The following is a 25,086-nucleotide window of genomic DNA, read 5'->3' on the forward strand; positions in this document are numbered from 1 at the left end:
ATTCATACCGACCACCAAAAGGCCGTGCCGCATTGTGTACCTATCCAAGTTAGTAAGAAACACCCATCGGCTCGGTTGCGCCAACTTACACTTCATAGCAGCACAGCCCCCCCTTTTCTGTATCCTCGCTTTGCAATCAGGATTCGGGCAGGATTTGGTCAAGCGATTGACAGCCTCTAGAGACTTGTCTTCTTCCTCAACGCGGTCTTTGATACGAGATTGATAGGCTTCGCATGACTCGCCTTCGTGGTACGGTCGATCACAGGGCACGCAAGCGCGTGCTCCGCACTCGTGGCATGTGCAAATGTCTTTTTCGTGCGTATTGGAGCCGCTGTCGTGTACTTGGCCTGCCTTACAGTTTGAAGCTAGGCACCAACGCCACCCTTCCGTCGTTCTGGCCTTATGCCTTCGCTCTAACTTTTCGAATTTCGCATACATGGTTCTCGAAGTGGCGATTTCGATGTTGACAGGCCTCATGACCGCGTCACATTCTGGACACGCGATGCCCAGTGCCTCTCCTTCTTCGTCGGAGGTAGTTGTTGTTTGCGCGTTGTTGATGCAATAGTTCACATGCTTTCGGAGACAGGCTTCACACGTGTTTATGCGATGGTAGTCGTCGCATTCAGTGGAAGGATTGTAGTCTGGGAAGAACTTGGCGAGTCTGTTCATACCACATGTTGTACAATCATAGCGGTTCTTTGGCGCCCGCTTCTTTCTCTTAGCTGATGCTCTTTTCGCCATCGTGATCTTTTCGAGACTTTAGGTCGCGGCAGGATAAGTACCTAGCGACGATCAAGGCCTTAAATACTCAGTTCTCGCATTCTTGCAGAACCCAGAAGATTAAGAAAGGAGCGAGAGCATTCGCGGAACGCGCAGTGCAAGCAGAACAAACGAAGCAGCAGATCTTCAACCTTCTTGATCTTTCCAAAACAGATAACCATAGACAACCAGATGTAGGCCTTCTCGGGTATCACGTAGCGCGTCTTACACATATGACGATAACTCCCCCCTGAGGTCTCTTGAATTTATACCGTCTTCGCAGCACTATCATACTCCTTCCAAATCAACCCCTCAGGCAGCATCCTCCACTGCCCCTCCCCATCCAGCAACGCCCCCATCTTCGCCCACTCCTCCCTAACAACCGCTTCCCTCCCCCCATCCCTCGGCACAATCCTCGCTTTAAAAGGACGCGGCTGCACCAACATGCCCTCCGTCAAATCATCCATATCAGGCATAACCACACCGCCCCTCCCATCACTCGCGGGGTGGAATTCAAACGCCCAAAGCAACCGCGCAATAGCCAAAAACAGCGACCGCTCCGCAATATGCATACCCTGACACAGCCTCCTCCCCGCCCCAAAAAGAAAATGATCCCGCTCCGCCGCATCAGCATTACACGCCGCCTCCGCCGCCGTCTGCGCATCCCCATAATACCGCTGCGGATCAAACTTCCGCGGATCAGCATGCCGAGCCGGGTCGTTATGGATAGCCCATACATTCCACAACACCCCACTGCCTTTGGGGATCTTGTATCCCATGTACTCGTCGTCCTGGGTTACGGCGTGGGGGACGCCGAGGATGGCCGTGGGCATCCAGCGCATGCTTTCTTTGACGCAGCTGCGGATGTAGGGGAGGGAGGGTAAGTCTGAGAGGGCGGGGAGGCGGGCGCCGCAGATCGTGTCGAGTTCTGCCCTGGCGGTGGCGGAGACGGTGGGGAAGAGGATCATTGCTTGGATGACTTTGCGGGGGGTTAGTTGCAATGGCTTTTGGGTATTGAGGGAGGGTGGATGTACGCACAGCCGATGAGTGTGGCGGATGTAGTGTCTGATCCCGCTTCAAGCAACGAACCGCTCACGTATCCGGCGAGCTCATCTGAGAAGTTCTCCTCGTCTTGTGCGCGTACGAGGTCGACGCAGAAGCAAGGTTTCGCAGTCCCGTTTTTGATTGCTTTCTTCACGTTTAGCCAGTGGCCGACGTATAGCTCGCTCTCTTTTTCGTGAAGTTCCTTTGCGTATTTCCGTAGGGGAAGCGCGAAGTCGGGTAGTGAGCGCAGTATGGGAAAGAGGTCGACTAGTTTTGCTGTAGTCTCACCCATGAGTTCGGAAAACTTCTCGAAGCCCTGTGGTGGTGTTAGAGAGATAAGGGGGTCTAGAGATTTGACTCACGGAATAGAGTTGTTTCAACTTGGGGTCGTCGATGCTGGTGGTGCGGAACCCGAAGATCATCTGCGTGGTCAAAGAGTTTGTGTAACGACGGATGTGATCGATGAAGAGATCTGGACTGTCCAAAAAACCAACAAGCATGGCCTTGTTCTCCAATTCTTGATATGGCACATATGTACGCGCCGCCTTGACATTGAGGTTGAGATGAACAATCTTCCGAATCATGCGCCATGTATCGCCGTACGGCTACCGCGATCAGCTCAATCACCAATTCAAAGGGTCAGAGAAGCTCACCATGAGCAGCATACGACACCCACCGCTCACAATCTGCCCAAGATACATATCCGGACGCGACGAATATATCCCGCTCCGTTTATCAAGCAGATCCTTCACAGCCTGATCCGACGACAACACGACCATGACTTTCGTACCGAGAATCAGTGAATACACGGGCCCGTATTCTTCGGCCCACTTTTGGAATTGTAGATGCGGCTTTTCTTTCGGCATCAAGTGTAGGTTTCCTATAATGGGGAGTGTCGGTGGGCCTGGGGGGTAGTTGGCGGGCCTGCGACCGACGCTGCGGAGACTGTAGGCAGCTAGGGCTACCAGGGCAGTTAGTAGTGCGTAGAGTGCGAGCGACATGGTGATGTAGAGGCGTGTTGACTGATTGCAGAGGGTTTCGAAACTGCCGTAGGAGTCGAACGGCAAGGGACCTTCCACGCCCGAGCAACCTTCCCGCGACGAGCTCGTCTTATGTTCCGACCCATCTCATCGGTCAAGCATCTTTTCCATGCAAAGGCCAGCATCAGATAACACTCCGCATACCAAGCTGTTTCCAATTCGCTCATGCTATCTCCCGTCGAACGAGGCTGCAGTCATCAACATGGTAATTTACAGGGGCCGGGGAGATTCTGCATCTACTGAACAGTTGGGGTAGTTAGCCGAGGGTCACCACTGTAGCGCTGACATGTACCCTGACCTTGGATATACCTTTCCAGCGAGATGCTGCGAACATCTTATATATGCCTCCATGCTCGCGCGGGGCATGCATATGCGGTGCTTGGCCGGATGAGGACTCTCTGTCGATGATCCGGACACGCTGCAGCTTCTCCAATCTCTTCATACCCGTGCACCGAGCCCTTCAATCTTCAACACATCATCGGAAAAGACAGGATATTGAAATGCGGTATTACATTTATTGTATCAAACAGATTCAACCATCTAGACAGGATATGTGTCATAACTAGAAGACTGCGGGAGATGGACAATAAGGAGGAAGGAAAATGTATGCACTGTACACAAGACGACGAGGGGGAGTATGCAACCCGTCTCACCCCTGTTCCCCAGTACACAAAACTACAAGACCACAGGTATCGAACTAAACGCCAAGGATAGACAGGACAGACAGACATGAGAAAGGGCATAAGACGGTAAAAGAAAATATGGGTAATGCGATTATAACGCGATCAAGCCCATGATGGCGACGATGATGGCGAAGACGGATCCTCCCATGCGTCCGAGGCCGGGTTGAATGACGGATCCAGCACCAGTGCTGCCAGTTGTACCTTGGACGAACTGGCCTTCAGCGGTCGCACCACTGCCAGACGAGGAGCCCGTCTCTTGCGCAGGCGAATTTGGTTGTACGGCAGCTGATGTCTCGGCGACTTCTCGTCCAGCACCTCCTCCAGGATTGCCACCAGGTACCATGGCAACATCGGTGGCCTTGGAATCGTCGTCTTTGTCCTTGGCCTCTCCTGGGTTCTCGCCGGTGCCCATGAGCGAGCCCAGAACGACTAAATCGTCTGTGATGGCGACGGTGTTGTTAGTACCGGCTTCATCCGTGTACTTGTAGGTCTTCTTTCCCTTGATCTGCGCACCCTCCGGTGGGTCGTAGCACTCGACGGTGACTTCCGAGAAGCGGGCGGCGTAGTATCCGTTGGTCATATAGGGCGAGTTCCAGTCGATCTCTCCTCCTGCCCACTCAATGGTACCCTTTTCGTTCGAAGGCAGACCAGCAGGCCACAGGGAAAGCATGATACGCGCGGGTGTCTGGGGGTAGTCGAAGCGGCCGGATGTCTTGTTCCATGTGTCGGAGCGCTCGAGTCTGCGCTGTTCCTTGCCGTTGATGGACCATACCAGGGTGTCTTCCTTCCAGTCAACGCAGTATTCGTGCATGGTCTCGACCGTGTTCGCGTCCGGGACAGTGAGGTTCTCGCCGTTGGTGTCTAAAATCGTGTTAGTCATGCGCGAGGGTGGCTTAGCCCGAATGTCGAATTACTTACACACTGTGACACCCTGAGAGTAGAAGTTAGACTGCACGTGGCTTGTGTCTACGCCAACCCACTCAAAGTCGATCTCGTCCTTAACATCCGACATAAGAATGAAGGCAGTGACGACGCCCTTGCCCTGCGCTGTGGAAAGCTTGGAGCAGATCTTGCCGTACCAGACGTAGTAGGTAGATGCCAGTAGTGTTCCAACTGTCCCTTGCGCCATAGTCAAGAGTGTTGACTTCTCCTTGGTCTTGGGGTCTGTGTATATGGTGGGCATGCCCTGCGACTGCCAGTTGATCTTGGAGGCATCGCCGAGGTACTTGTCGATGGTCTGCACATCGTCGAGGTTGTCTAGTGTGTATTTTCCGGATTTGCACACGGGACCGGGAACGCACGAGTCGAAGCTGTGTGACATGAGGGGATCGCAGCCACCGAGGCAGAAAGCGCCGACACCGCAGTCGCCATATACTGCGAATTTGTTAGCACCAACCCCGATGCGATAGATTTTTGCGACACGTACGAGAGCAGCAGGGCGTGTCCTGTGGGCAGTGGCTATCCTTTGTGCATTTTGCTCCGGCAAGCGCTGTGCCTACCAGTACTGTCGCCGTAAAGGCGGCGGACAGCAGACTTCGTACCATGATGTCGGACCGTTTGCGGGATCGTCGATGTCGTGTAAGCACCTTATCGTCGGCAAGTGGAGTAGCGCAGCGATCAAGATGATGGTATCACGACCTCTCTTGTAGTTATCGTGGGCAGGTACGCTCGATGGTTGGATGGAACAGCAGGTGTAGGGGCCCGGGCGGTTGTGCGGCGAGCAAGGGAAGGGCGCACGCGTGAAATTCGTGGTTTGTGTTCCCCTGAGATGGTACGGCGAACAAGTTTCGAAAAGCGAGAGTCTTTAGGAAACGAAAGATTAAACTGCCGGGTTAGTAAAGCGAAGGTGGTCCCGAAGGATAAGAAAGGGCACTGAGGGAGTGAATCGAGGCAGGAGCGAGCGGCGACACTCTCTTTGAAGAAGGGGTGGCCCGCCGCGCAGATACGGGGCACCATCCGCCTACGATCACGCTAGGCCGTAAATCACGGAAGGGCTAGCCGTTTGTGTCGCGTGTTAAATGCATCCGCGGCAGCGTCGCACTTCAAACATTGTTTCCGGCGTCCTCGTGAGCACTTCCATCGCGCTTCAACTCTTGAAACAGTTGTGAAGCCCACCCCTCGAAAAGAAAAGTTGACAGCTAACATTGTCCCTGCATGGCCTGCCCTGACGATCCTGGTGTTGCGCTCCGCTATCGCCACCCTGCATCTATCGATAACCGCTAGTGGCTATTCTTGGACCACCGTGCAGGACCCTTCGCGCCCCACGTGCTTGCTTGCCCCATTGTCTCCCTGGACAATTGTCGTCATACTGCACTCGCGAGTTTGCTTCACAAATCGAAATGCTGTCGTACATTGCGCTGTCGCCTGTATCGTGGAACGCTGCTGATGTTTGCGGGGTTGTGGACCCGTCGACGCAGGTCCGGGGCAGGCGGCAGAAAACGAGCACGTACACGTCGCCTGACCATCGCTATTTGCATCATGATTAGGTTACATCCACCAGCCGACAAAGAGCCGCTCAGATCACCGCGAGGCCAACCAGCAGACGGCCACTACAAATCACAGCCTCGTGGCGACCTTCAAAGCTTCACGACAGATAATGTGCTAAGAACATCGCGCATGCTAGTTGTATTGAACATTCTGCGTTCTGACATGGTGTGATCAAACTGGCACCGTCTGTTCACGTCAATACTTCCAAGCCTTGGTATCCAACGATCGCCAGAGATGAGCGGCAGATTTGTCACAAGTCCTCCAATCGACCCCTCCGTCCCAAGCAAGTAGGCCACTGGCGCAGCTTGAGTGTCGTCGCGGAAGCCGGAAGTAGGTCTTGCAGTAGGCGTGCTTGTAGTATGTAACTCCTACATCTGCCACGACACTGAGTGCAGTCAAGCACCCTAGTCCTCTTTCAACTGCGGGCACAACTGCCTGTGGCCCTTCTTCCAATCTTTCTTCTGACAACCTTCGGAACAGTAGCGAGCCATTTTGCACCCACCGCATCTGTCTAAAACCCCACCCTTCTCGTGGCGCTCAGCACCGCACTCCCAACACGTGCCTTCCTTCGCACCAAGGTCTACCAGACGCGGCTCGGGTTTATCCACAGGTGCTTGAGCTTGCGGCTTCGTTTGCGGCTTCGCGGGAGGCGAGGGCGTCGGTAGAGAAGCAGGATCGTCGGTATTGATGGGCGAAGCAAAGATGACTGGTACTGCGACACGAACGGCGTGTTTGAAGAGATCTTTAGAAAGCTTGAGATCTTTGAGGTAGTTCACGGGGAAGACGCCGTAGCCACAAGTGCACATGTAGCGCTTGTCGGGGTCAGTCGAGATGGGGATGCATCCTGCGACCTTGTACTCGCATGTTGGTTTGTGCTGCCACTGGCGGCATCGTTCGGCAAATCCTGGTAAGAGGTGCTTCCAGAAGGCGACTTCATCTTCCTTCATCTTGATGCCCACGGCGTCGTCCCGACGCGCTGCGAGAACAGCGGCAAGCGGCGCCATGTCCGCGCTCGTATGGAAAGGAATATATGCAGCATCGGCGAGAAGAGTCTGGTTCGACAGATCCATACGGACCGAATCGATATACAGTATGCCGAAGAATGACGTGGGTGTACAGAATTGGATAATCTTTGCCTGTGCTTGGCCTTCTGCCCCAACAAGGTGTGCATAGATACTCTGTAGGGTCTCCTTCACACCAAGGCGTCCAGGCATGGTTGATGATACGTCAGCGAGAGACTTCTGGTAGGCTTTCAACTCTCCTGCCGACATCGTAGCCATGGGAGAAGGATGTAAGCCGATCCACTTGGCAAACGAGGCCTTCTGACCAAGGAGAAGTTTTGGTAGAACATCAGGTTGAACGTAATGTAGTTGTTCGAGAAAAACCTCAGATCTGTGGTTTGTCAGTGGATGCAGATTAAACCCCTTGACCCACTTACTGTGCATTAAGATGGACGGGCATCATGGTATCTGGGCGCCGAAGGATTGCTGCTCCACTCTGCACGGCAGCCGTATACTCTATCCATAGCGATTTGCGTGCGATCTTGGTCTTGGCACTGGCAGTATTTGGTGGGAATGGAAGTACTACATCCATTCGATACGTCTTCCCAATGAAGAGCCTTAGTGTGAATGCCGTCGTAGTCTCGAACGAGACGATGGCTCCACTTTGCAGAAGCTCTTTTGCTTGTCCTGAGTTTACAGAGTAATGTACTCGCAGTGATTCGACTTCATTCCTGTTGCTACTGATGAGCGGATGTATGGTAGCGATGACATCGTTTACTAAACCCATGTTAGCAAAAGTCGCGATCGTAGAGATGTCCGACCTACCATCAGTCGCCTTGGACGTGGTAACCTTGTTCACGGAAACGAATCCTTGGAATCCTGGCCGATATCGCGAAACAAAGACGTCTTTTTGGCCGACAGCAGATCGGTGCACATGCAGAAGCATGCCAAACATGGACATAAACTGCAGCTGAGCTGTTGGAGTACTCTTGAGTCCAAAGGTAACGCCACAGACATCATCCTCCTCTTCGGTGAGGGTGCACGTAGAGACCATAGTGGATACGATCAATGGCGACTTTCCCTTCCAGCCCTTGTCGTCTTCTCGGACCGTTACTCGATAGTCATTCGTGAACGCCGAACCAGAAGTCTCGATCGTTCCAAAGCCCATCTGTATGTCCGTGTAGAGAGCCTCTTTCGGACTGATCGACGAGTTGAGCTGGAGCTGGCATAACGGAGTACCGTGGCCGTTGGCAAGGTCACCGAACATCGAGACCTTGTCGTGAGGAACGACAAGTGTGACGCACATGAGTGAAGGGATGTCCTCCCATTTGCGGAACAGACCGCCCAATTCGAAGGTTCGTGGATGCCACCACTCAAAAGCATCTTCTACCTTCCATACCCCGAGCATGTCAAGGTAGACGAGAAGAGACTGTAAGTGGTGTGGACCCATGTTCAAGGTTGTGTCGTTCATGATGCCTACTTTGACCAGAGCATGCATGAATGGAGACCAGTCAACGACGTTTGATACCTTGATGTGTTGAAGCAGCGACACGAAGCTTGCTCGAGTGTACAGTTCGTATGCGGTAAGCTTCTTCTTCTTCAATTCTGCATTGCCTAAGCCTAGCATTGAGAACTGATTGGCCCATCCTTCATCCTGGAACATGTTCAGATACATAGACATAAGCAGTCTAGCTAGCTCAGCTGCATCGTAACGAATCTTAGAAGTATTGACCGGCTTCCAGAGTACAATGGGTCTAGACGTGGCTGCAGCGAACATACTGGTCTTGTTCAAGTCGGGGAAATTGGCGGCGTTCAGGTGCCAAACAGATGTTGCATTTGTCCAGTATTGGACGGGCTTTAGACCGAGCAGTAGAGCGATTGTTGGAAGGTGTCCACAAAGCAAAGCGCTGGCTGAAGCTGCCATGTCGATTTCAGAGGGTATGAGCATTTCTGTCCGGAGGATGGACGAGGCGTTTTGGCGAATCAACGACGCAGATGCTGCAAGAATGTTGAGACAGCCCACATAGTCGAGCAAATTGGATGTGTCAATAACATCGAAGGTTGCTGGTGCAGATCCGCCCTGCTCGTATTCGGGCGCATCTAAGACTAGTGGGGTGTATGTCCACACGTTACGATACCAACAAGCTGTGCGTGATTCGCCGTGTGCTTGTTGGTGTTGAATAACATGACAGAACGCGACAGCGTCAGAGTTAACATATCGAATGGTGAGACGCGTGGAGGCTTTCCTGAATGCAAAGCACCAGGCAGATAGCTGGTCGAGCGCTATCTGCATGGGCTTTGGCAGCTTTCCCTTTGTCGTCTCACTTGATACGAACAAGGGTGAGTCTGCGGCAAGTCGAGCATACATGGGCGCAAGGTGGAAGCCGGTGAGCGGGCTAGTACCGTAGTGGAGCACGAGGCCACTGCGATGGCAGACGAACATAGGATTGGCGATCGAGAGGTTCTTGATGACCTTGTTGTCCTCCAAACACGTCCCACTCTTCCAATATGTCTTATAAGCTTTGCCAGCCTCTTCGAAGCCTTGGGTCAAGAGCGGGGCGAATGCGCGAATGCCGTCTCCCACGAACGCCGACCCAGACGTCTTGAGGGCCTGCACCTGCTTGGCAGCCTGCCATTGATCTTTCAGCATATCTTGTGTCGCCTTGTACTTCTTGTCTTGATCTGGTTCCAACGCATACAGCTCCCAAAGCTTAGTAACGTTTTCGAGTGTGATGCTGTCACAGAATCGAATGATCGTGCCATATGGACCTTCATTCCAGCTTTTCAACGACTGCGCAAGCTCCAACAGCTTTTTCGACTGAGAGCGCAGAACACCAGCGGACTCGCCATCAATAAAGATGTGATAGTACAGGTTCCATAGCTGTCGCACGCGGGTACCTTTCGTGTCATCAAGGATGAGTGTCAGGGCGAGTACGTTGCGCGCAATGATCTCCGCTTCAATATCGCAGCATGTGAAGTCAAGCTTCCTGTCATCTGCGTCCCGGTCAGTATATGCGGGTACAATGTACAGTCGAGGACAGCACTTACCAGCTCCAGCTCCACTATAAGCAGTGAAGAGGATATTTCGGATATCCCCACAACCGAGTAGTAGCAGGGCGGCATCTTGTTCGCGCGGTAGGGATTGGGTCAAGCACACAGCTGGGGTGTTGCCGACGGGGTAGAAGAACGGCCCTTGCGTGATATGAACTGGCTTGAGCGACATTTTGCGGGCAGTGTCAATGGGGAGAGACTCGGAGACGACCGAGCAACATTTGTGTCGAGAATAGTTGTTTGCTTGGACCTGCATCTGGCAGCGGCTAGCCGGTTTAGGACAATCGGTTTCCTGCTTCCCTTCACTAGACGAGAGTCGCGGGGACTATATTGGTCGATTGAACGCGGCTGGGCCCTGTAGCGTTACACAAAACCCTCACCACAGGCACCTATGCATAGGATAGACCAAGTTTGCGTATCACCCGATTACTCTGCGCTCTTCTGATAAGCATGCATGCAAGCAATGCCTGCGTCGCGATTGCGACTTCTTCATCTAAACAACAGAAAGATTGATGGAACGAAAACATGGCGATACTCATGGATGGGTAGAGAACGAAGAGTAGGTCCTGACACCATACCACTTGAGCGAGTCCTTTGCTAGTAGAAATGAGTATGCGGATACACTATCTTCGCGTCAGCCTGTGTGGGTGAGCGCATGCTGGTGTTTCCATCAATTTGATAGAGTCGCGTTGACGTCATATACTGGCCGCCTGCATCAGCATCGTTGAAGTCCATTCTCACAGTCAAGCTCCATAATAGCTCGCGTCGTACGGGCCAAGCTGTCGAGGTGATGTCGCGCGGTCTCTGGAAGTGTGTATGATGATGCCAGATGGTAGGTGTGAAGTTTGACGCGTCTCACGGCGAGGCTGGAAGGCGCGTCCGCCGTCTAGCGCTCCACGCACGTGGGGCCTCCTCTCACCGGCTGTCATTGGCCGATTGCGGGCAGCACTTCTCAAACAACACCATTCGGACGTTGCGGCGACGATACCCACGGCATGTCAATAGGAAGATGCAAAATCAGAGGACAGGCGCGTGCAGATACATCCAGAAATTACATCGAGAGCAGATGATGTCCTGTTCCAATCGTACCTCGGTACTTTCTCCGCGATTGGACACTCTCGTCCTCCCATAGCCATCAACTCCATCCCATATCCATCACATCACTCACTCTCTACCCCTCAAATTCCATTCTCCCGCCTGTCTAGCTTCCAGACTACATGTCCTTCCTCCTCCACGGCAGCACAGGACACACAGGCATGGGCTGGGTCGATCTCGTGCCTCGGGCGGGTAAACTCTACATCGGCGGCCTCTACGCCCTATACCAAGGCGACTTGATAGATAAAGCAGGCATAACGCATGTGCTATCAGTGATAGATTATGACCCTTTACTACAGGAGAAGTTTAGGTATTTGAAACAGGTAACGTGCAATGATTGTCAAAATGCAGCTCATGTATGTGTGCTAACTGATGTGTTTAGTATGTATTGTACTCATTCCAGAGCGGCATCAGAGCTGGACCACTGTCGCCACCTCGACACATGTGGCTTTCCATGTCCTCACAATACTGACGTAATCTGCACTTCTAGTTTCCACATCCGCTCAGAAGACCACCCAAACACCAACTTGCTCCAAGACTTTACCCCCGCCGTCCAGTACATCGACTCGGCCCTCAATCATGAAAAAGGCGGTGTATTCATCCACTGCGCAATGGGAAAGTCCCGGTCCGCAACACTCGTCTGCGCATACTTGATCTGGAAGTACAACATCACCCCTGCCGCAGCGCTGGAGCAACTATGTGAGGGACGACCGGTGTGCGATCCTAACCCGGGGTTTAAAGAGCAGTTGGAAGTGTGGGGGGATATGTGTGGAGTTAGTAGCGAGGAAGAGAAGAGGAATGTGTATGAGGCGTGGGAGAAGGATAGGTTCACAGGGGAAGTATGGGAATGGGAAGCTCGCTTGGATAAATCTCGAGAACAGCAGTCACACGACAGCGTGGCGAGGTCAAAGTTGTAGGATGTTAATGATAAGACTTATCATGACGTCTAAGTAAAGTGTGGCAGGGAAGAACAATACGTAGCAATGCCATCTCTTCTACCCGAAGCAAGGGGACGGCCCTTTCCCAGACCTGCATACTGCATCTAGGCGTTCCAAGGCTTCGATTGGCCCTTTTTCGGCTTGTAGCACTGCAGCCACTCGCTTAGCGCTTTCCTGAACAACGTCCGACTGACGGGTCCGTCGGGGACGGTAGAACCTGTCGTCCTGAAGTCGTAGCAATGCTGCGCGTCCTTGAGGACCAGGCCAAACAGCTCGTTCCTGCTCGTCTTCTTTCCACACTTGGGCACATCCTGGATGACTTGGACGCCCTTGGGGGCAAAGGGCTCAGCGGAAGCGGGGGAGAGAGTGCGCCAGGGATCGAATTCACCGTTGGACCAGTAGGTGTTGGAAGGACGGATATCCCAGCCTCCGAAGATCTTGTTGGTGCGGGCGGTGTTTGGCCACTCAGGGAAGAGGGATTTGGGAGCGTTGGGGAACTGGCGGTGGCAGATGTCCTTTTGGTGTTCAAGCGAGTTGTACTTGGAGACGAGTTGCTGGGATCCGAGGTTGGCGGATTGGAAGTATCCTGATGGATAAATTAGTATTATGCAAGGAGGGAAGTTGGGTTTGAGAGGACGAAGTCTTACCCCACTGTGTGCAGTATTGCCACGTCCAAGCAATCGAAGCGGGATCTGTGAACCTCTGGTTCAGGTCACAGTTACCGGTCACGTTCAACTTGCCCGAGCACTCGGTTTCCAAGTAATCATTCGTGTTGTTGGCAAAGACAGGGTAGCTCGCCCATCGATCAACCGTCCATTTCGCACCCTTGCTCTTGGACCAGCCCTCCGCGGGAGCTGTAGTGTTCGTCTTGGGGTCCTTCTCGAGGTAGTCGCAGAATTGACGGAGACCCAGAGATCCACCTTCCATACCGTAAGACTGCCATAGGTAGAAGGGAGTCGTAAGAGCATCGGCAAAGGTTGGGTTAGAGTTGTTGGCAGCTCCAAGTCCAAGGAACTGCTCCTTAAGCTTGGCGGTTGCGCGTGAGTCTGTGTCCATGATGTTGTCCATGTAGTTAACAGCAGCGTGGATATCCTCCGAGCAGTTTCCGAAGCCCTTGGCATGCATACCGCGCCAGATAGGTGAGAAGTAGAAGCTTTGGTCAACGGAAGCTTCGACGGGAGCTGAAGAGGCCCAAGACGCGTGGATAGTGTCGGGGTACAAGTTGCGCATGAAAGCGGCCCTCATACCGGGGTACGAGCCACCAACGAAAACCCAGGGAGTCTTGTCGGGTGTGAGCGTAGCATTGACACCCTTCCTGCTGAACTGCCTAGCAAAGGCGTCGACATCTTTAAGCGACTGCTCCGTGTTCAGGAACTCGAATGCCTCGGCTGGCGTGTTGAGGTCGATAGGCGTGGGTGTTGAGTTTCCGTAGAAGCGGTGCTCCCAAACGATTCCGATACCGTTATAGTCATCGACGAGCTGCTTGAAAAAGCTGGTTTCGTTTAGCAGCCTGGTCAGCGCACCCGGCTCTGCATCTGCCTCGCCTGTGTCGTAGAGGAAAACGGGACCGCCAGGCTTGTACGCATCCATGTTGACCCAGTACCTATTAAAGAATGTGCCATGGTACGAAGGATCCTGGCCTTTCTTGTAGGCGAAGTGGTCCAGTGGCAGCTCGACATATTCCGGAGTGATGTTTCTGAGCGGCGCGGCAGCCAACACAGCCGGGCTGTTTGACGTAGTCGCAATCTTGAGGGATTTGAAAGCCGTGGCATCGAAAGCGCTGTTTTCGGCGTCGTCGGAGAAAGTAACCATGGCCGAGCCATCTGGGTTCATGCCCATATCGGCAAGCAGATTAAGCTTGCGCTGAATGGCCGCATTCAAGGCGTTGGTGCCCTGCAACAGGGCGAGGGCCACTGCCGAGACGGAGACCGAGGACCGCATGTTGTGAATGAAAGAAGTAACGATGCGTGGATAGGAACTGTTGTACCCGGATTACCTCCGCAAGAGATCCGCGCGAGTGAGGTATGGGTGTCGGGAGAAGAGCGAAGATATTCTTCTGCGCAGCTTCGGTACCAAGGTTGTCAGACACACAGCCCAATCGACGGCACAGACCACGACAGCGACTCAAGGACGAAAGAACGGCGTAGAGATCCATCTTCGCCATCCTCAGGCCGCCCATATATACATAGCTAACTTCGACGCTATACCGTTTTGCCGCCCATCCTGCGGCCCTTGGTAAGGGCCACAGGATCGTCGGCTGCAAGGCTTACCGAGTCATTAAACTCAACGCCTATTAAACCGCGGTTGGCACCGAAAAAAGCTTAGGAGATCTGTCGTGCTTGTCTGCACCGCCAGCTCCAAAGCAGAAGGAGGTTTACGTAGTGACCAAGCGCGGTGGATCGAAGTACAGAAGCTTATCGGGCTTGGTGCTCGAATGGAAGGTCAATTGGTGGGGTCGTGCCAAGTCGTCAAGTCGGCTTCCTACTTTAGCCTAGGTGGCACGGGTTAGTGCTGCTGCTAGATTGATGCGCGCACTCCCCAGGGTCCGCACTGTAGCACCGAGGCGACGGGTGGCGGGCAATTTACCTGGGTGAGGTCTGGACGGAGAGTAGATCTTGTGGCGATGATTACGGCCGACCCGTGGATGTTCGCAGGAAGAGAAGGCATGGTTTGTGGAAGTATTGTTATCAGACAGGCTACGACAGAGAAGGGCCTACTTCGATATTATCATTATCTTCATTGTTTCGACTGCAATGGTCCTTTGTTTGCAACTCGGCAAATATCCAGTATCCCTTCAACAACAACGTCACATCTAACCCTTGCTGACCAACATCAGCCGGTCGTCGTGTCGTGTTCGGCGTTCGTTCTCCGAAGAATGGAGTCTGGCCTCCAACCGAAGTATTATACATAAGAAAAGATCTCGCAATTAAAATTACCAAACACATGCAGCTTGCAGAGAGCCGCTTCATATCCGTACATTAACCCCACAAAGTGTTCCAGATGCCGGGTATCGATGGTTGCCACTACGCCGGACCATAAAGATCAAATACCCATGTAGATTAGCCGAAGGGACACAGCCTTCTATGTGCCATGTGTCGTGTTTCCGAGCTCAATGTTGAGCCATGTGGCTGCCACCAGTCGCGGCATTCGGGAATGCGAGCTCTGGCCAATGTGTGGGAGCGTGTCCCTGGACTCCGGATGTTTGGACAAGCCCTTGGCCGTCGCTCCCGGTTCCCTGGGACGCACCATCTCGACCCAGGGTCATGAGAGTGGTTGCTGTATTTAGATATTCACCAGGCTGGCTGTGTGGTTGCATATATGCTCGTGTCCATTGACTCCAGTCTTGAGGAGCATAGGTATTAGCCGCGTACGCGGGCTGGTGGCCGTTGTTGGCAATTTGCGCATTACTGTAGGCGTACGCATCAGTTGAGGGTTGCGACATGCTACCCGAGCCTGCTCCTGCTAGTGCTGCTGCATGATTCGCATGCATGCTTGTCTCATCGCCGCTGCTGTATGCGTGTTGTTCGTACGTTCTATTCGTATGCTGAGGGAGAGCCACCGGGGTGCCAAGACTGTATGGATGTGTACTATTTCCCGGAAGACCACTGTACGGGCCTACAGATTGTGAGGTGAGGGTAGGGTCCGTGGGTGAACTGGATGAGGTTGTGTACTGGTCGCGGTACCCGCTGTTGTCGTACGTGGGGGCGGTATTCGTCGATCGGGGTGGAGCATGCATCGCTACGCGAGCGAGAGACTCGGTCGCAGTTCGCTTGACAATATTATCGTTGATGTTACTAAGCGACTGGTCGACGATCCTTGCGACGGCAGTTTTGAGTTTGTTGCCGGATCCCAGAAACTGGTCGCATTCGCCAAGCACATTGACCCAGGCTGCCATGTCGCCTTTGAGCTTTGTCATATCCACAGGCGATAGTTGCTCTTGCCGCATAGACGAGATGAAGAGAGTGGTGAAGGCAGCGGCAATGTAAACGACCGTGTTAATCCAGGGAATATCCAGACTCTTTTTGTTCATCATCGCCGTACAGTTGTGCAGCATCTTCTGCGATGCAGTCAGGCACTTGTCCAAGTTAGAATTAATGATGGCCGTGTCAGTGGACCTGCAAACAGCTGGATGGTGTAGAAGCAGGTTGAACGCCTGATACCAATACTCGAGATACAAAGCGAATATGTGGTCATCTTCAGACGCATGCGACGGGTCGCGCAACTCGTAAGGGAGGTCGTCTTTCCACTGTTGTATGCCGGCTTCGAGGCGTTTCAAGCCCTCCAGGTATGTTTTCGGCGAATGTCGAACAGCATAGATTATCTTGTAGAGTTCCGTTTCCCAGACAATGTATTTAGCCATTTGTATGCCAACTTGGAAGGAGCATTGATGGAAGATGTCCAGCTTGCCTTCCTCGCCAGGCAGACAATCGTTCATTGGCTCCGGGAATTCGACATCGATGTCACTTATGCTGATAGGTATCGGCCGTCCAAGCTTTCCGCTAAGGTTGACCAGCAGCGCGTGCAGCGTCCAGTAGACTCGTTTCCTCATCTCGATGTCCAGCTTGCCGAGTTCTCCAGTGCCGTCTACCCAGACTTTGACAGATCTATGCAGACCCAGTTGGACAGCGAACAAGTAGACAGTCGAGGTCATGATCCACGCCGCGCCGGGCTTGGGGAAGGTCCGGAGATGGTGGCATATCATGGCCATGGCTTGAACGTCTTCCCAGCCGTGGTCTCCACGGATGAGTTCCTTGTAGAAACTCAGCGCATACATGTAGTGGGCATGCGAATCGTCCAGCATCGTGCTGCCGCTGTGTTGGCTGTTCCGGGTCGCGATCTGGTAGGTAATGGTCGCGAGCATCAAATGGACCGTCACAATCTGGGGTGCAGTAGGAACGAAGCTGGAGTCGTTGCCGAATCTCCAAATCTGTGGGCATTAGCGGGGCGCACTGTGATAGTTGGTGGCTGGCCTACCAAATCCATGAAGACGGGCTTGTGGACAAGCATCGTGTAGGGGTTCAGAGAACGCAGATACCAAATGGCGTACTCTTGCAGCTCCGGGTATGGCGGTAGTTGGGGCTCGTCGACATGGCGACTGCCGATTGCAATGTCGATCAGTGTCGTGTAGGACATGGGCGAGCTCTCGTACTCTTCCTCGCCTGCCATGAAGTCGGTAATGTTGATTTCAGTGCCGAAGATTGACAGCGAGGTGCCTTTGATATGGCTCAAGAGTGAGTCTCCCGCCGCGACACCGAGATAGTTGTCGCCGATGGAGCCGTGCTTGAACTGCGGCAGCGTCTCGATCTTGCCTGGAGTGCCGGCTGGCGCGTAGCCGGGCAGAGGTGAGGTGCTGGTGCGTCGCGGGCCATCGTTCCACGCCTGGCTGTCGCTGGGGGCGGAGGACCACGGGTGGCTGGGCGGTTGGAGGGCGTTGTAGGCGGGCGGCGCGCGGGGCTCGATGTTGTGCTCCTTCAGCTGGGCCTGGAGGTCAGCGATTTGGGCGCGCAGGTACGAGTTCTCCGACTCCATGGCCTCGGCGTGGCCGCGGACAGTGGCGCGGCCGGTGATGCGGTCGGTGGTGCGGCAGGGCGTCCTGTTCTGCTCGCACGGTGTGCAGCCCTCGGGGCGGCCATCGCAGCGTATCTTGCGCACCTGCCGTGGTGGTTAGTGGTGTCATGGTGTCTAGGAAGGCGCGTCCATGCAATGACGTCGCTGGCGTAGTGGTTGCCAATGTTGTGAGACGACGACCGTCAAGACCAATTGACATGCCCCAAGACTCCTTCGTCGCATGCGACTAACTGCATCACGTACCTTGCATCGATCGCACGCCTGACCCGTCCGCTTGGAGTCGGCGAGCTTCTTCTTGACAGAGCCGGAGAAGTCATTGTTGGAGGGCGGGCGGTGTTGTGGGCTCAGCGGGTCGGCATGCTCGATTCGCTGGATCTTGTTGACGAGATTGGGGTCATCGTCCGGGGGTCGCTTGGTGGCCATACTTTTCGTAATGCACGTCGAAACAGGCACGAGACGGGAAATGCCGATGGAGAAGACCGATGCAAGTAAACCCAGCAAAGGTGGTGCGCCTCGGGTGGCTTGCGACTATCACCTGTCAAACAAAAGACACATGACTTCTAGCGAGGCTTGCGGCTGCGCGGGAATTGAGCGTCGCTGCACGATGCGCGACCTCTGTGCAGTCTCGTCGGCCGGGTTGCGAGAGAGTGGAAGAGGAAGTGAGGGCTGGCTGCGCTGGGAGTCAAAGGGTGCGAGTGAAAGCGCGTTTCTCGGCGATGCGTCCAAGGGAACAGGCCCATTCTCCGCAAGCCCAGCTATCGAGTCCAGTCCGCCCTTTATTGGCCACATGGCGCTCAGAAACCTGGACCTCTAGACGGCTGTGACGGTGCCTGCCCTGACATATTCGGCGAATTTAGTTTGTTCTCTGGCGATCGACACGATGATCCGTCCTGATTCGCCGTGCCACCTTCATTCTCTGGGACTAAATCTAGCTTGGCCGTCCCCGCTCCTGCCCAAAGCGGCCGTCGAGCTTTAGACTCACCCACGATCTGATATCCTTGGAGATTGCCAATGCAAATCGACAACTGGCGAACCGCCTAGCAGCGTCCGTCTCCATGATCACCAAAGAGCATCATCAACCACAAAGACGCCACTAGAGTTTTCATCACACGACGAAACACGCACGACGACATCACATCGCCAACAAGGTTCCGCCCCCGCGACGTGGTGCATTTCAACACCCAAACTTACGCCAACACCAATCCCATCTAACATGGCGTCCGTGCGAACCTTCACAATCCCGCACTACGAGGCCTTCCCTGTCCACGTGGCCTTATTCAAGGATGTCAAAAACGCCTCCTTCCTAAGGCGCCAACTACTCGAGGCCAATCCAGAGTTCGACTATGCCTTCTTGGATGCATCCATGGTAGGTCGTGGTTCACTACCTGTTCATTGCTTTTCGCGCCTCCAGCAACCCCCGCCTGTCAGGGTCCGCTGAGTCACCTGGATCAGAACAACACCCCACAAGTCAATAAAGTTTCGTGATAAGAGATTGCGAGGCGTGGATATTTTCCCCGCGGCATCTTTGCACCATGGTTAATCTCATCACACCGCATGAGTAAATCAGTCTGGCATCTGATGAGGCTGGATAACCCTAAGCACTAACGTATCCCAACGACAAAAGCCATGCCACATTTCAGCCCTACCCTGTTGTCACGGCTCATTTGAATCGCCATCTACGATGGATCGACATTCACCCTCGGTACTAACAAATCACCCCAGATACTCTCACCACACCACCTGCTCTCGGCCACATTCCTCGCCTTACACGCTCACCTGACCAACCGTGCCAAAACGCGCACTCCACATTCCGAGCTAGTATTCCGCCTCTCGCCCAACAACAACATTGGCGAATCATATAAGAAATTCGGCATCGCTGATACCACGACCGCACTGATTGCTGTCAAGCTACCCTTGTCTCCGTCAACATCAACAGGGGAGCAGGGCGCTTATGAGAAAGATGAGAGCATCACCAATGAATCTGTGAGTAAGCATTTGGGCAGTGCGGTAGAGGGGACGAGGGTGGAGATGGGTGAGAATGGTGAGGAACTGGGTGAATGGTGTGATGTTGACAAGGTGAAGAAGGTGTATAAGCTGGGTGGAGGCGATGGTGGGAAGAAGGGAAAGAATGGTGGTGGCCTTAACGGGGAAGCGGACGCGGAGAGGAGGACAGCGGAGAAGAAAGGTATCGAAAGTGTTGTTCTGGGTGTTATCGCGCTGAAAGGGTCATGAGCCAGGGTAGGGTTCCTTGCAATGAACCACTAGGGGTGATCAGATGTTGAGGAGCCTCGACGCGTCGGGCTGACATGCGAGCCTGACCCGAGGGAGGAGAGAAGAATATTCGAAATACCAGGCAAACGAGTCGGATGCATGCATTCAACTCAAAAGAAACTTCTCCACCATACTATGCTACAGGTTTAGCGACCATATAGATACACTCTATAATTTACGAGAAAGTCGCTCAAGCTTATAACTCCCTGTACTCGGGCTTGAGGAAGTCGGCCATGTTCTTGGGCCTGGGGTATTGGTTCTCGGCGTGGTGGTGATCATGGCCGTGGGCGTCGTCGGCCGGGCCAACGTACTTCATCTCGTATACGGATCCGCACTCCATGCAGCGGGACTTGGGCTCCTCGCGGGTAAGGGTGATCCAGAGGACGTTGTGCGAATCGGCGGGGAAACCGGTGCAACCAACGTACTGCTCGTTACCGGCCGAGTTGACGGTGATGGGGTCCTCCATCGTACCTGCATTTCATCAGCATCACATCACGCCACTGGTAGCCCAAACTCGCGCAAGCTCTTTTTTCCTGATCTTTCCGGGGGCGGCATCACGTACCGAGACGGCTGGCGTCCAATGGCCTCATGTCGAAGATATCGATACCCTGCATCTTTCCGAGAATTTCGAGACGCTCAAGACCGGTCGCCTGCTCGGCATCGGTGGGAACGGTACCGGGCTGCGCACCAGGGGGCAGAAGGTCCTCCTCGGTCTTGATTTCTACAGAAGTGACCTCGTCAGCAATTGATGGTTTTGGCCTATCGTAGCCGCGGCAATGCGGATGACGAAGTGCGGGCGCAACATACGGTCGAGCTTCTTGAAGCCTGCGAGGACGCTGGGGGAGTTGGCCGAGTGACCGGTCTCCTTCTGCGCAATGTTGCTCTCCTTGGCCTCCTTGCTCTCGGTGGACTCCCCTGCTATAGTGTCAATGGCACATCGTACGATAGCTCCTCGCGAAACATACAGCGGGCAAAGGTGGTGGTGAAGGTGCGGCGGGTCGCAATGGCGCGGGGGGCCACACGCCTTGCTGCGGCGATAGCAGAGCGCTGGACGAACATGGCGGGACGATTGGGGTGGAGTGGAGAGGGTGGGCGTGGTTATCGAGCTGGTGATGTTCGTCAGTCGTGAATTGACGAGCCGACGGCAGACGGCTTGGCGCTGTGATTAGGTAAGGCAAGCCACAGAACGCTGGTGACGCTGCTGGCAAGCTTCTGCCTCGTGGTCTGCGATCGTTGATTCATCAACGGCTCGTTTCTACGGCTTGCGCCATGCACCTGCAGCATCATGACCTACGCTGCATTGATCTTAGACATTGGTGATTATTTATAAGACGGTGCTACGCATGACTGCTCTACCTTACAGCCTTCGGAACTCTACTCTCAACCTTGGGACCACTCTAGACATCTTCACCCACTAACGCACTAATTTGATAATTTTGGTTACTTACCCAGCATGTCTTTCAAACCAGCGCTCGTCATCGTCGACGTACAGGAAGACTTCTGCCCGCCAGTAAGCACCCACCATTTGCATGGCTGCCTCCCAATTAACAAGCTTAGAACGGGGCGCTCGCAGTAACAGGTGGACGCGACATCGTCCCGACCATCAACGAGTTCCTCACATATCCTTTTGCTCTCAAAGTCGCGACGAAAGACTTCCATCCCCAAGACCACGTCTCCTTCGCCTCGAACCACTCTCCGCCGAACAACAAGCCTTTCGAATCCACCTTCACCATCAAGAACCCGAACAATCCAGACGAGACGCAGGAAACGCGGCTATGGCCAGACCACTGCGTGCAGGGCACGAAAGGCTCTGAGCTGCTGCCAGAGCTGGACGTCAGCAGGGTGGACCACATAGTCGAGAAGGGCCAGGACAAGCGCGTGGAGATGTACTCTGCGTTCGCGGATCCGTTCAAGCGCCCATCTGTGGCCAAGAGCGATCTTGCAGAGACATTGCGCAAGGCCGAAATCACCGACGTCTTTGTCGTCGGTCTCGCAGGCGACTACTGCGTCAAGTACACTGCGATTGATGCACAGAAGGAAGGCTTCAAAACATGGGTAGTCGGCGATGCGACAAGGGCAGTCGATCCGTCAGCAATGGAAGAGGTCCACAAGGAGTACGAGAAGGTTGGAGTGACGGTTATAGCCAAGGATGATGCACAGGTCCAGAGGGTCAAGGAGCAAATCCAGCGGACTCAGGACCAGGGCGCGAAGGATGCAAGCAGGGCCGGCGAGAGTGTGCTGGACTAGACGACAGTCATGAATGTCTGATAGTAATCGAATCTAAGGTTTCTTGTCAGATCTTTGGCGATGTGCACCCCTTGATAGCGACGTCATCGTCATGAATCCTTCTCGCGCCCGGTTCTCCCGGAATGCGGACGCGTAGCATTCAAGATTATCATCGCGCGACATCCGGGCCGGCCCCCACTGTATCTGGTGGCACTGTTCCTGGAATCGCAGGTCCTGGATACTCGGAAGAATAGTCGTGCTCCGAGCCGTGCCGCATGCGCGTGTCGCGTACTTCGTATGGCGGCGCTTTGGCATGTGCCGACTGCGGGGCATGGGGCAGCAGGCCTGCAGAACACAGCCTGGCGATCGCTATATTAGGTCCAGTCAGCTGGATGCTCAAAAGACTGCATGCTGTGTCGCCTGGCGCCCTGGACCCCTCACTGCACGCCCTTCCACGGTACAGTGTTGTTGATGTTTACAGTTTGCTGCTAAACAGGTCCAACGCGCGGGGTCGCTAGTTTTTGTGAAGCCCCCATCGTCATTGCTGCGACTAAGCTCACCCTCGCCGGCACCCGAAGCACCAAGACATCCTCTGCCGGTACTTCGCTGCCTGCTTCTGCCCGCCTCACCTCCACCACTTTTCCCTTTCTCTCCCTCTGCGGCCTGTACTCACCATGCCGCACCTACCTATAGTCTCCAAACACCGGCGGTCGTCGCTCACCAGTGCGTCATCTCCCGAATTCCGGCCGTACCGAAGCTGATGCAAGTTTGAATGTTTAGGTAGCCGCGGGTCTTCCATAGACGAGACACGACGACACGAGGGCGGCGACGAGACGACCAAGGAGGACGAGACCGTCATGGATTCCGAGCAGGGCAGCATGCTCTCCCACATCATATCCCAACTGCGACCCGGCGCCGACTTGAGCCGCGTCACGCTTCCTACCTTCATCCTCGAACCGCGGTCGATGCTGGAACGCATAACAAAGTGTGTAGCGCATCTAGGCTTGGCGACGGGTGCATAGGCTGACTATCAGGCAGCTTCATGGCACATCCGGAGACACTTCTCCCTATAACCAAGGTGGAAGACCCCGTACAGCGATTCGTAGCAGTGACAAAGTTCTACCTGAGTGGTTGGCACATCAAGCCCCCGTATGCATCTCCGCCTTCTTCTTGCGCCCACAAGCAACAACTGATGTGACTTAGGGGAGTCAAGAAGCCGCTCAACCCCATCCTGGGTGAAATCTTCACAGGCTACTGGGACTATCCAGACGGCACCAAGGGCTACTACATCTCCGAACAGACGTCGCACCACCCGCCCAAGTCGAGCTACTTCTTCATGGCCCCCGAGCACAACATCCGCATAGACGGCACCCTCAAGCCTCGCAGCAAGTTCCTCGGCAACTCCGCGGCGAGTATGATGGAGGGCATCGCAGTTCTGCGGCTACTAAATACCGGCGAGCGATTGTAAGTCTAGCGCATGAACACCACAGCTTGAGGCTCACGACAGGTAGTTTCGTCACTCAACCCAACATGTACGCGCGCGGTATCCTCTTCGGGACGATGAAGTACGAGCTTGGCGACCACGCATACATTCGCTGCCCCGAGACCGGTCTCACTGCCGATCTCGAATTCAAGACCAAGGGTTACTTCAGTGGGTCATACAACGCTATCGGTGGCTACATCAAAGACTCCAGCGGCAAGAACCTCTACGAGCTCTCGGGTCAGTGGAACGAGGAGATGTACATCAAGGATCTGACAGTAAGGTTCTCACTCTTGCAGGGTCAGAGTATGTACTGACCATTTGTAGACTGGCAAAAAGGAGCTCCTGTTCGATGCAGCACATACCAAACATACCCCACCGTCGGCTCGGCCTCTCGAGGAACAAAACGACCGAGAATCGCAAAAGCTCTGGCACGATGTGACCGAGGCTGTGAAGCGGAGAGACCAGGACGTCGCAACCGATGCCAAGGCTAAGATTGAAGACATGCAAAGGCAGGAAGCTGCGAAAAGAAACAGCGAAGGTGTGGACTGGCACCCACAGCTCTTCAGACGCGTAAAGGGCGGCAGTGGCGGCAGCGAAGAGGGCGAGGAAGACCTCGACTGGATCATCAATGCAAAGATGTCAGTACCCCGCAAACCCTCTGTATGCGTTTTGTGCTAACAGAATGTAGTGATGGCAAGACGCCTGACGAGGTCGTCAAGCAGATCCTGCAGATCTACGCGATCCTCCCGGGCCAGAAGCCAGACAAACAATTCAACATCCCATCGCGAGCGAGTGAAGCGCATCTACCACAGGCACAAGGAGCTGTACAACTAGCGGAACAAGTGCCCGCTGGACAGTCAGCACAGTCTACGGAAACGTTGCAGCCAGTACCGTCCGAGCCTACAAGCGTGCAGTCGCAACCAGTGACACAACACGAACAGCAGAGCGTAGGTCCTCCCAGCAACTTCGACGGAACATCGACTCATGCCCCGCCTTTCAAAAACAGCAGCATCCCCAGCAATCCTAGCAACCCACCTATGCCACCTCTCGAAAAGCCCTATTCGCAACCTAGTGCGATCTCACCCGAGAACCGTGAGGCCTTCGCCAAGGAACTGCCTCCCAGCAAACTCCTTAATTCCAACCCCGAACCAGAGCCACGAAAGGACGATCTCCTGCGGAGGACCGATAGTGAGACTCAGGAGGACGATGAGTTCCATGATGCACAATCGTGAGTTCTTTTTCCGAGCTCTCGTTGGCTCCGCTATCGATACCTACCACCATAATTTGGTATCTTCTTTCTTTTTGTTGTCATGGGTCAAGGCTCACGATCCTATCTATAGAGTTCTCGAATTGAAAGAATCCAAGAAACGCTGCGGCGGCGGATGCTTTTCAACCTGCATCCCATCATAGAATTACCCCATTGCGGCCTTCGTTTTATCC

At 54.2% G+C, this 25,086-nt stretch overlaps 10 protein-coding genes across 10 annotated transcripts; 4 read left to right on the forward strand and 6 right to left on the reverse strand.

Annotated features, from left to right (window-relative positions):
• Positions 1-1,479: 1,479 nt before the first annotated feature.
• J4E85_002552 (uncharacterized protein) lies at positions 1,480-2,804 on the reverse strand (the record flags this gene model as incomplete). Its single annotated transcript, XM_051466830.1, has 5 exons — positions 1,480-1,512; positions 1,560-1,738; positions 1,798-2,119; positions 2,166-2,408; positions 2,457-2,804. The coding sequence occupies 5 exons, from the start codon at positions 2,802-2,804 to the stop codon at positions 1,480-1,482; spliced, it is 1,125 nt and encodes a 374-aa protein (XP_051329685.1).
• An 813-nt stretch (positions 2,805-3,617) lies between these two features.
• On the reverse strand, positions 3,618-5,070 carry J4E85_002553 (uncharacterized protein; the record flags this gene model as incomplete). Its single annotated transcript, XM_051466831.1, has 3 exons — positions 3,618-4,387; positions 4,445-4,900; positions 4,953-5,070. 3 exons carry the CDS (start codon positions 5,068-5,070, stop codon positions 3,618-3,620), a joined length of 1,344 nt encoding a protein of 447 aa, XP_051329686.1.
• A 1,347-nt stretch (positions 5,071-6,417) lies between these two features.
• On the reverse strand, positions 6,418-10,237 carry J4E85_002554 (uncharacterized protein; the record flags this gene model as incomplete). The annotated part of the gene is made up of 4 exons (XM_051466832.1): positions 6,418-7,405; positions 7,452-7,791; positions 7,840-10,008; positions 10,063-10,237. The coding sequence occupies 4 exons, from the start codon at positions 10,235-10,237 to the stop codon at positions 6,418-6,420; spliced, it is 3,672 nt and encodes a 1,223-aa protein (XP_051329687.1).
• Positions 10,238-11,282: 1,045 nt separating this feature from the next.
• J4E85_002555 (uncharacterized protein) lies at positions 11,283-12,077 on the forward strand (the record flags this gene model as incomplete). Its single annotated transcript, XM_051466833.1, has 2 exons — positions 11,283-11,470; positions 11,651-12,077. The coding sequence occupies 2 exons, from the start codon at positions 11,283-11,285 to the stop codon at positions 12,075-12,077; spliced, it is 615 nt and encodes a 204-aa protein (XP_051329688.1).
• Positions 12,078-12,202: 125 nt separating this feature from the next.
• J4E85_002556 (uncharacterized protein) lies at positions 12,203-14,039 on the reverse strand (the record flags this gene model as incomplete). Its single annotated transcript, XM_051466834.1, has 2 exons — positions 12,203-12,684; positions 12,746-14,039. The coding sequence occupies 2 exons, from the start codon at positions 14,037-14,039 to the stop codon at positions 12,203-12,205; spliced, it is 1,776 nt and encodes a 591-aa protein (XP_051329689.1).
• Positions 14,040-15,207: 1,168 nt separating this feature from the next.
• On the reverse strand, positions 15,208-18,089 carry J4E85_002557 (uncharacterized protein; the record flags this gene model as incomplete). The annotated part of the gene is made up of 3 exons (XM_051466835.1): positions 15,208-17,025; positions 17,073-17,750; positions 17,910-18,089. The coding sequence occupies 3 exons, from the start codon at positions 18,087-18,089 to the stop codon at positions 15,208-15,210; spliced, it is 2,676 nt and encodes an 891-aa protein (XP_051329690.1).
• A 790-nt stretch (positions 18,090-18,879) lies between these two features.
• On the forward strand, positions 18,880-19,898 carry J4E85_002558 (uncharacterized protein; the record flags this gene model as incomplete). The annotated part of the gene is made up of 2 exons (XM_051466836.1): positions 18,880-19,032; positions 19,389-19,898. The coding sequence occupies 2 exons, from the start codon at positions 18,880-18,882 to the stop codon at positions 19,896-19,898; spliced, it is 663 nt and encodes a 220-aa protein (XP_051329691.1).
• Positions 19,899-20,133: 235 nt separating this feature from the next.
• Positions 20,134-20,996, reverse strand: J4E85_002559 (uncharacterized protein; the record flags this gene model as incomplete). Its single annotated transcript, XM_051466837.1, has 4 exons — positions 20,134-20,408; positions 20,500-20,658; positions 20,745-20,852; positions 20,903-20,996. 4 exons carry the CDS (start codon positions 20,994-20,996, stop codon positions 20,134-20,136), a joined length of 636 nt encoding a protein of 211 aa, XP_051329692.1.
• A 394-nt stretch (positions 20,997-21,390) lies between these two features.
• Positions 21,391-22,184, forward strand: J4E85_002560 (uncharacterized protein; the record flags this gene model as incomplete). The annotated part of the gene is made up of 2 exons (XM_051466838.1): positions 21,391-21,447; positions 21,495-22,184. 2 exons carry the CDS (start codon positions 21,391-21,393, stop codon positions 22,182-22,184), a joined length of 747 nt encoding a protein of 248 aa, XP_051329693.1.
• A 653-nt stretch (positions 22,185-22,837) lies between these two features.
• Positions 22,838-24,878, forward strand: J4E85_002561 (uncharacterized protein; the record flags this gene model as incomplete). The annotated part of the gene is made up of 7 exons (XM_051466839.1): positions 22,838-22,886; positions 22,944-23,148; positions 23,202-23,312; positions 23,367-23,627; positions 23,675-23,921; positions 23,971-24,284; positions 24,335-24,878. The coding sequence occupies 7 exons, from the start codon at positions 22,838-22,840 to the stop codon at positions 24,876-24,878; spliced, it is 1,731 nt and encodes a 576-aa protein (XP_051329694.1).
• Positions 24,879-25,086: the final 208 nt, after the last annotated feature.

Source organism: Alternaria conjuncta (genome assembly GCF_024043145.1).
Source record: "Alternaria conjuncta strain BMP 0040 chromosome Unknown scaffold_3, whole genome shotgun sequence".
NCBI classification, from domain to species: domain Eukaryota; kingdom Fungi; phylum Ascomycota; class Dothideomycetes; order Pleosporales; family Pleosporaceae; genus Alternaria; species Alternaria conjuncta.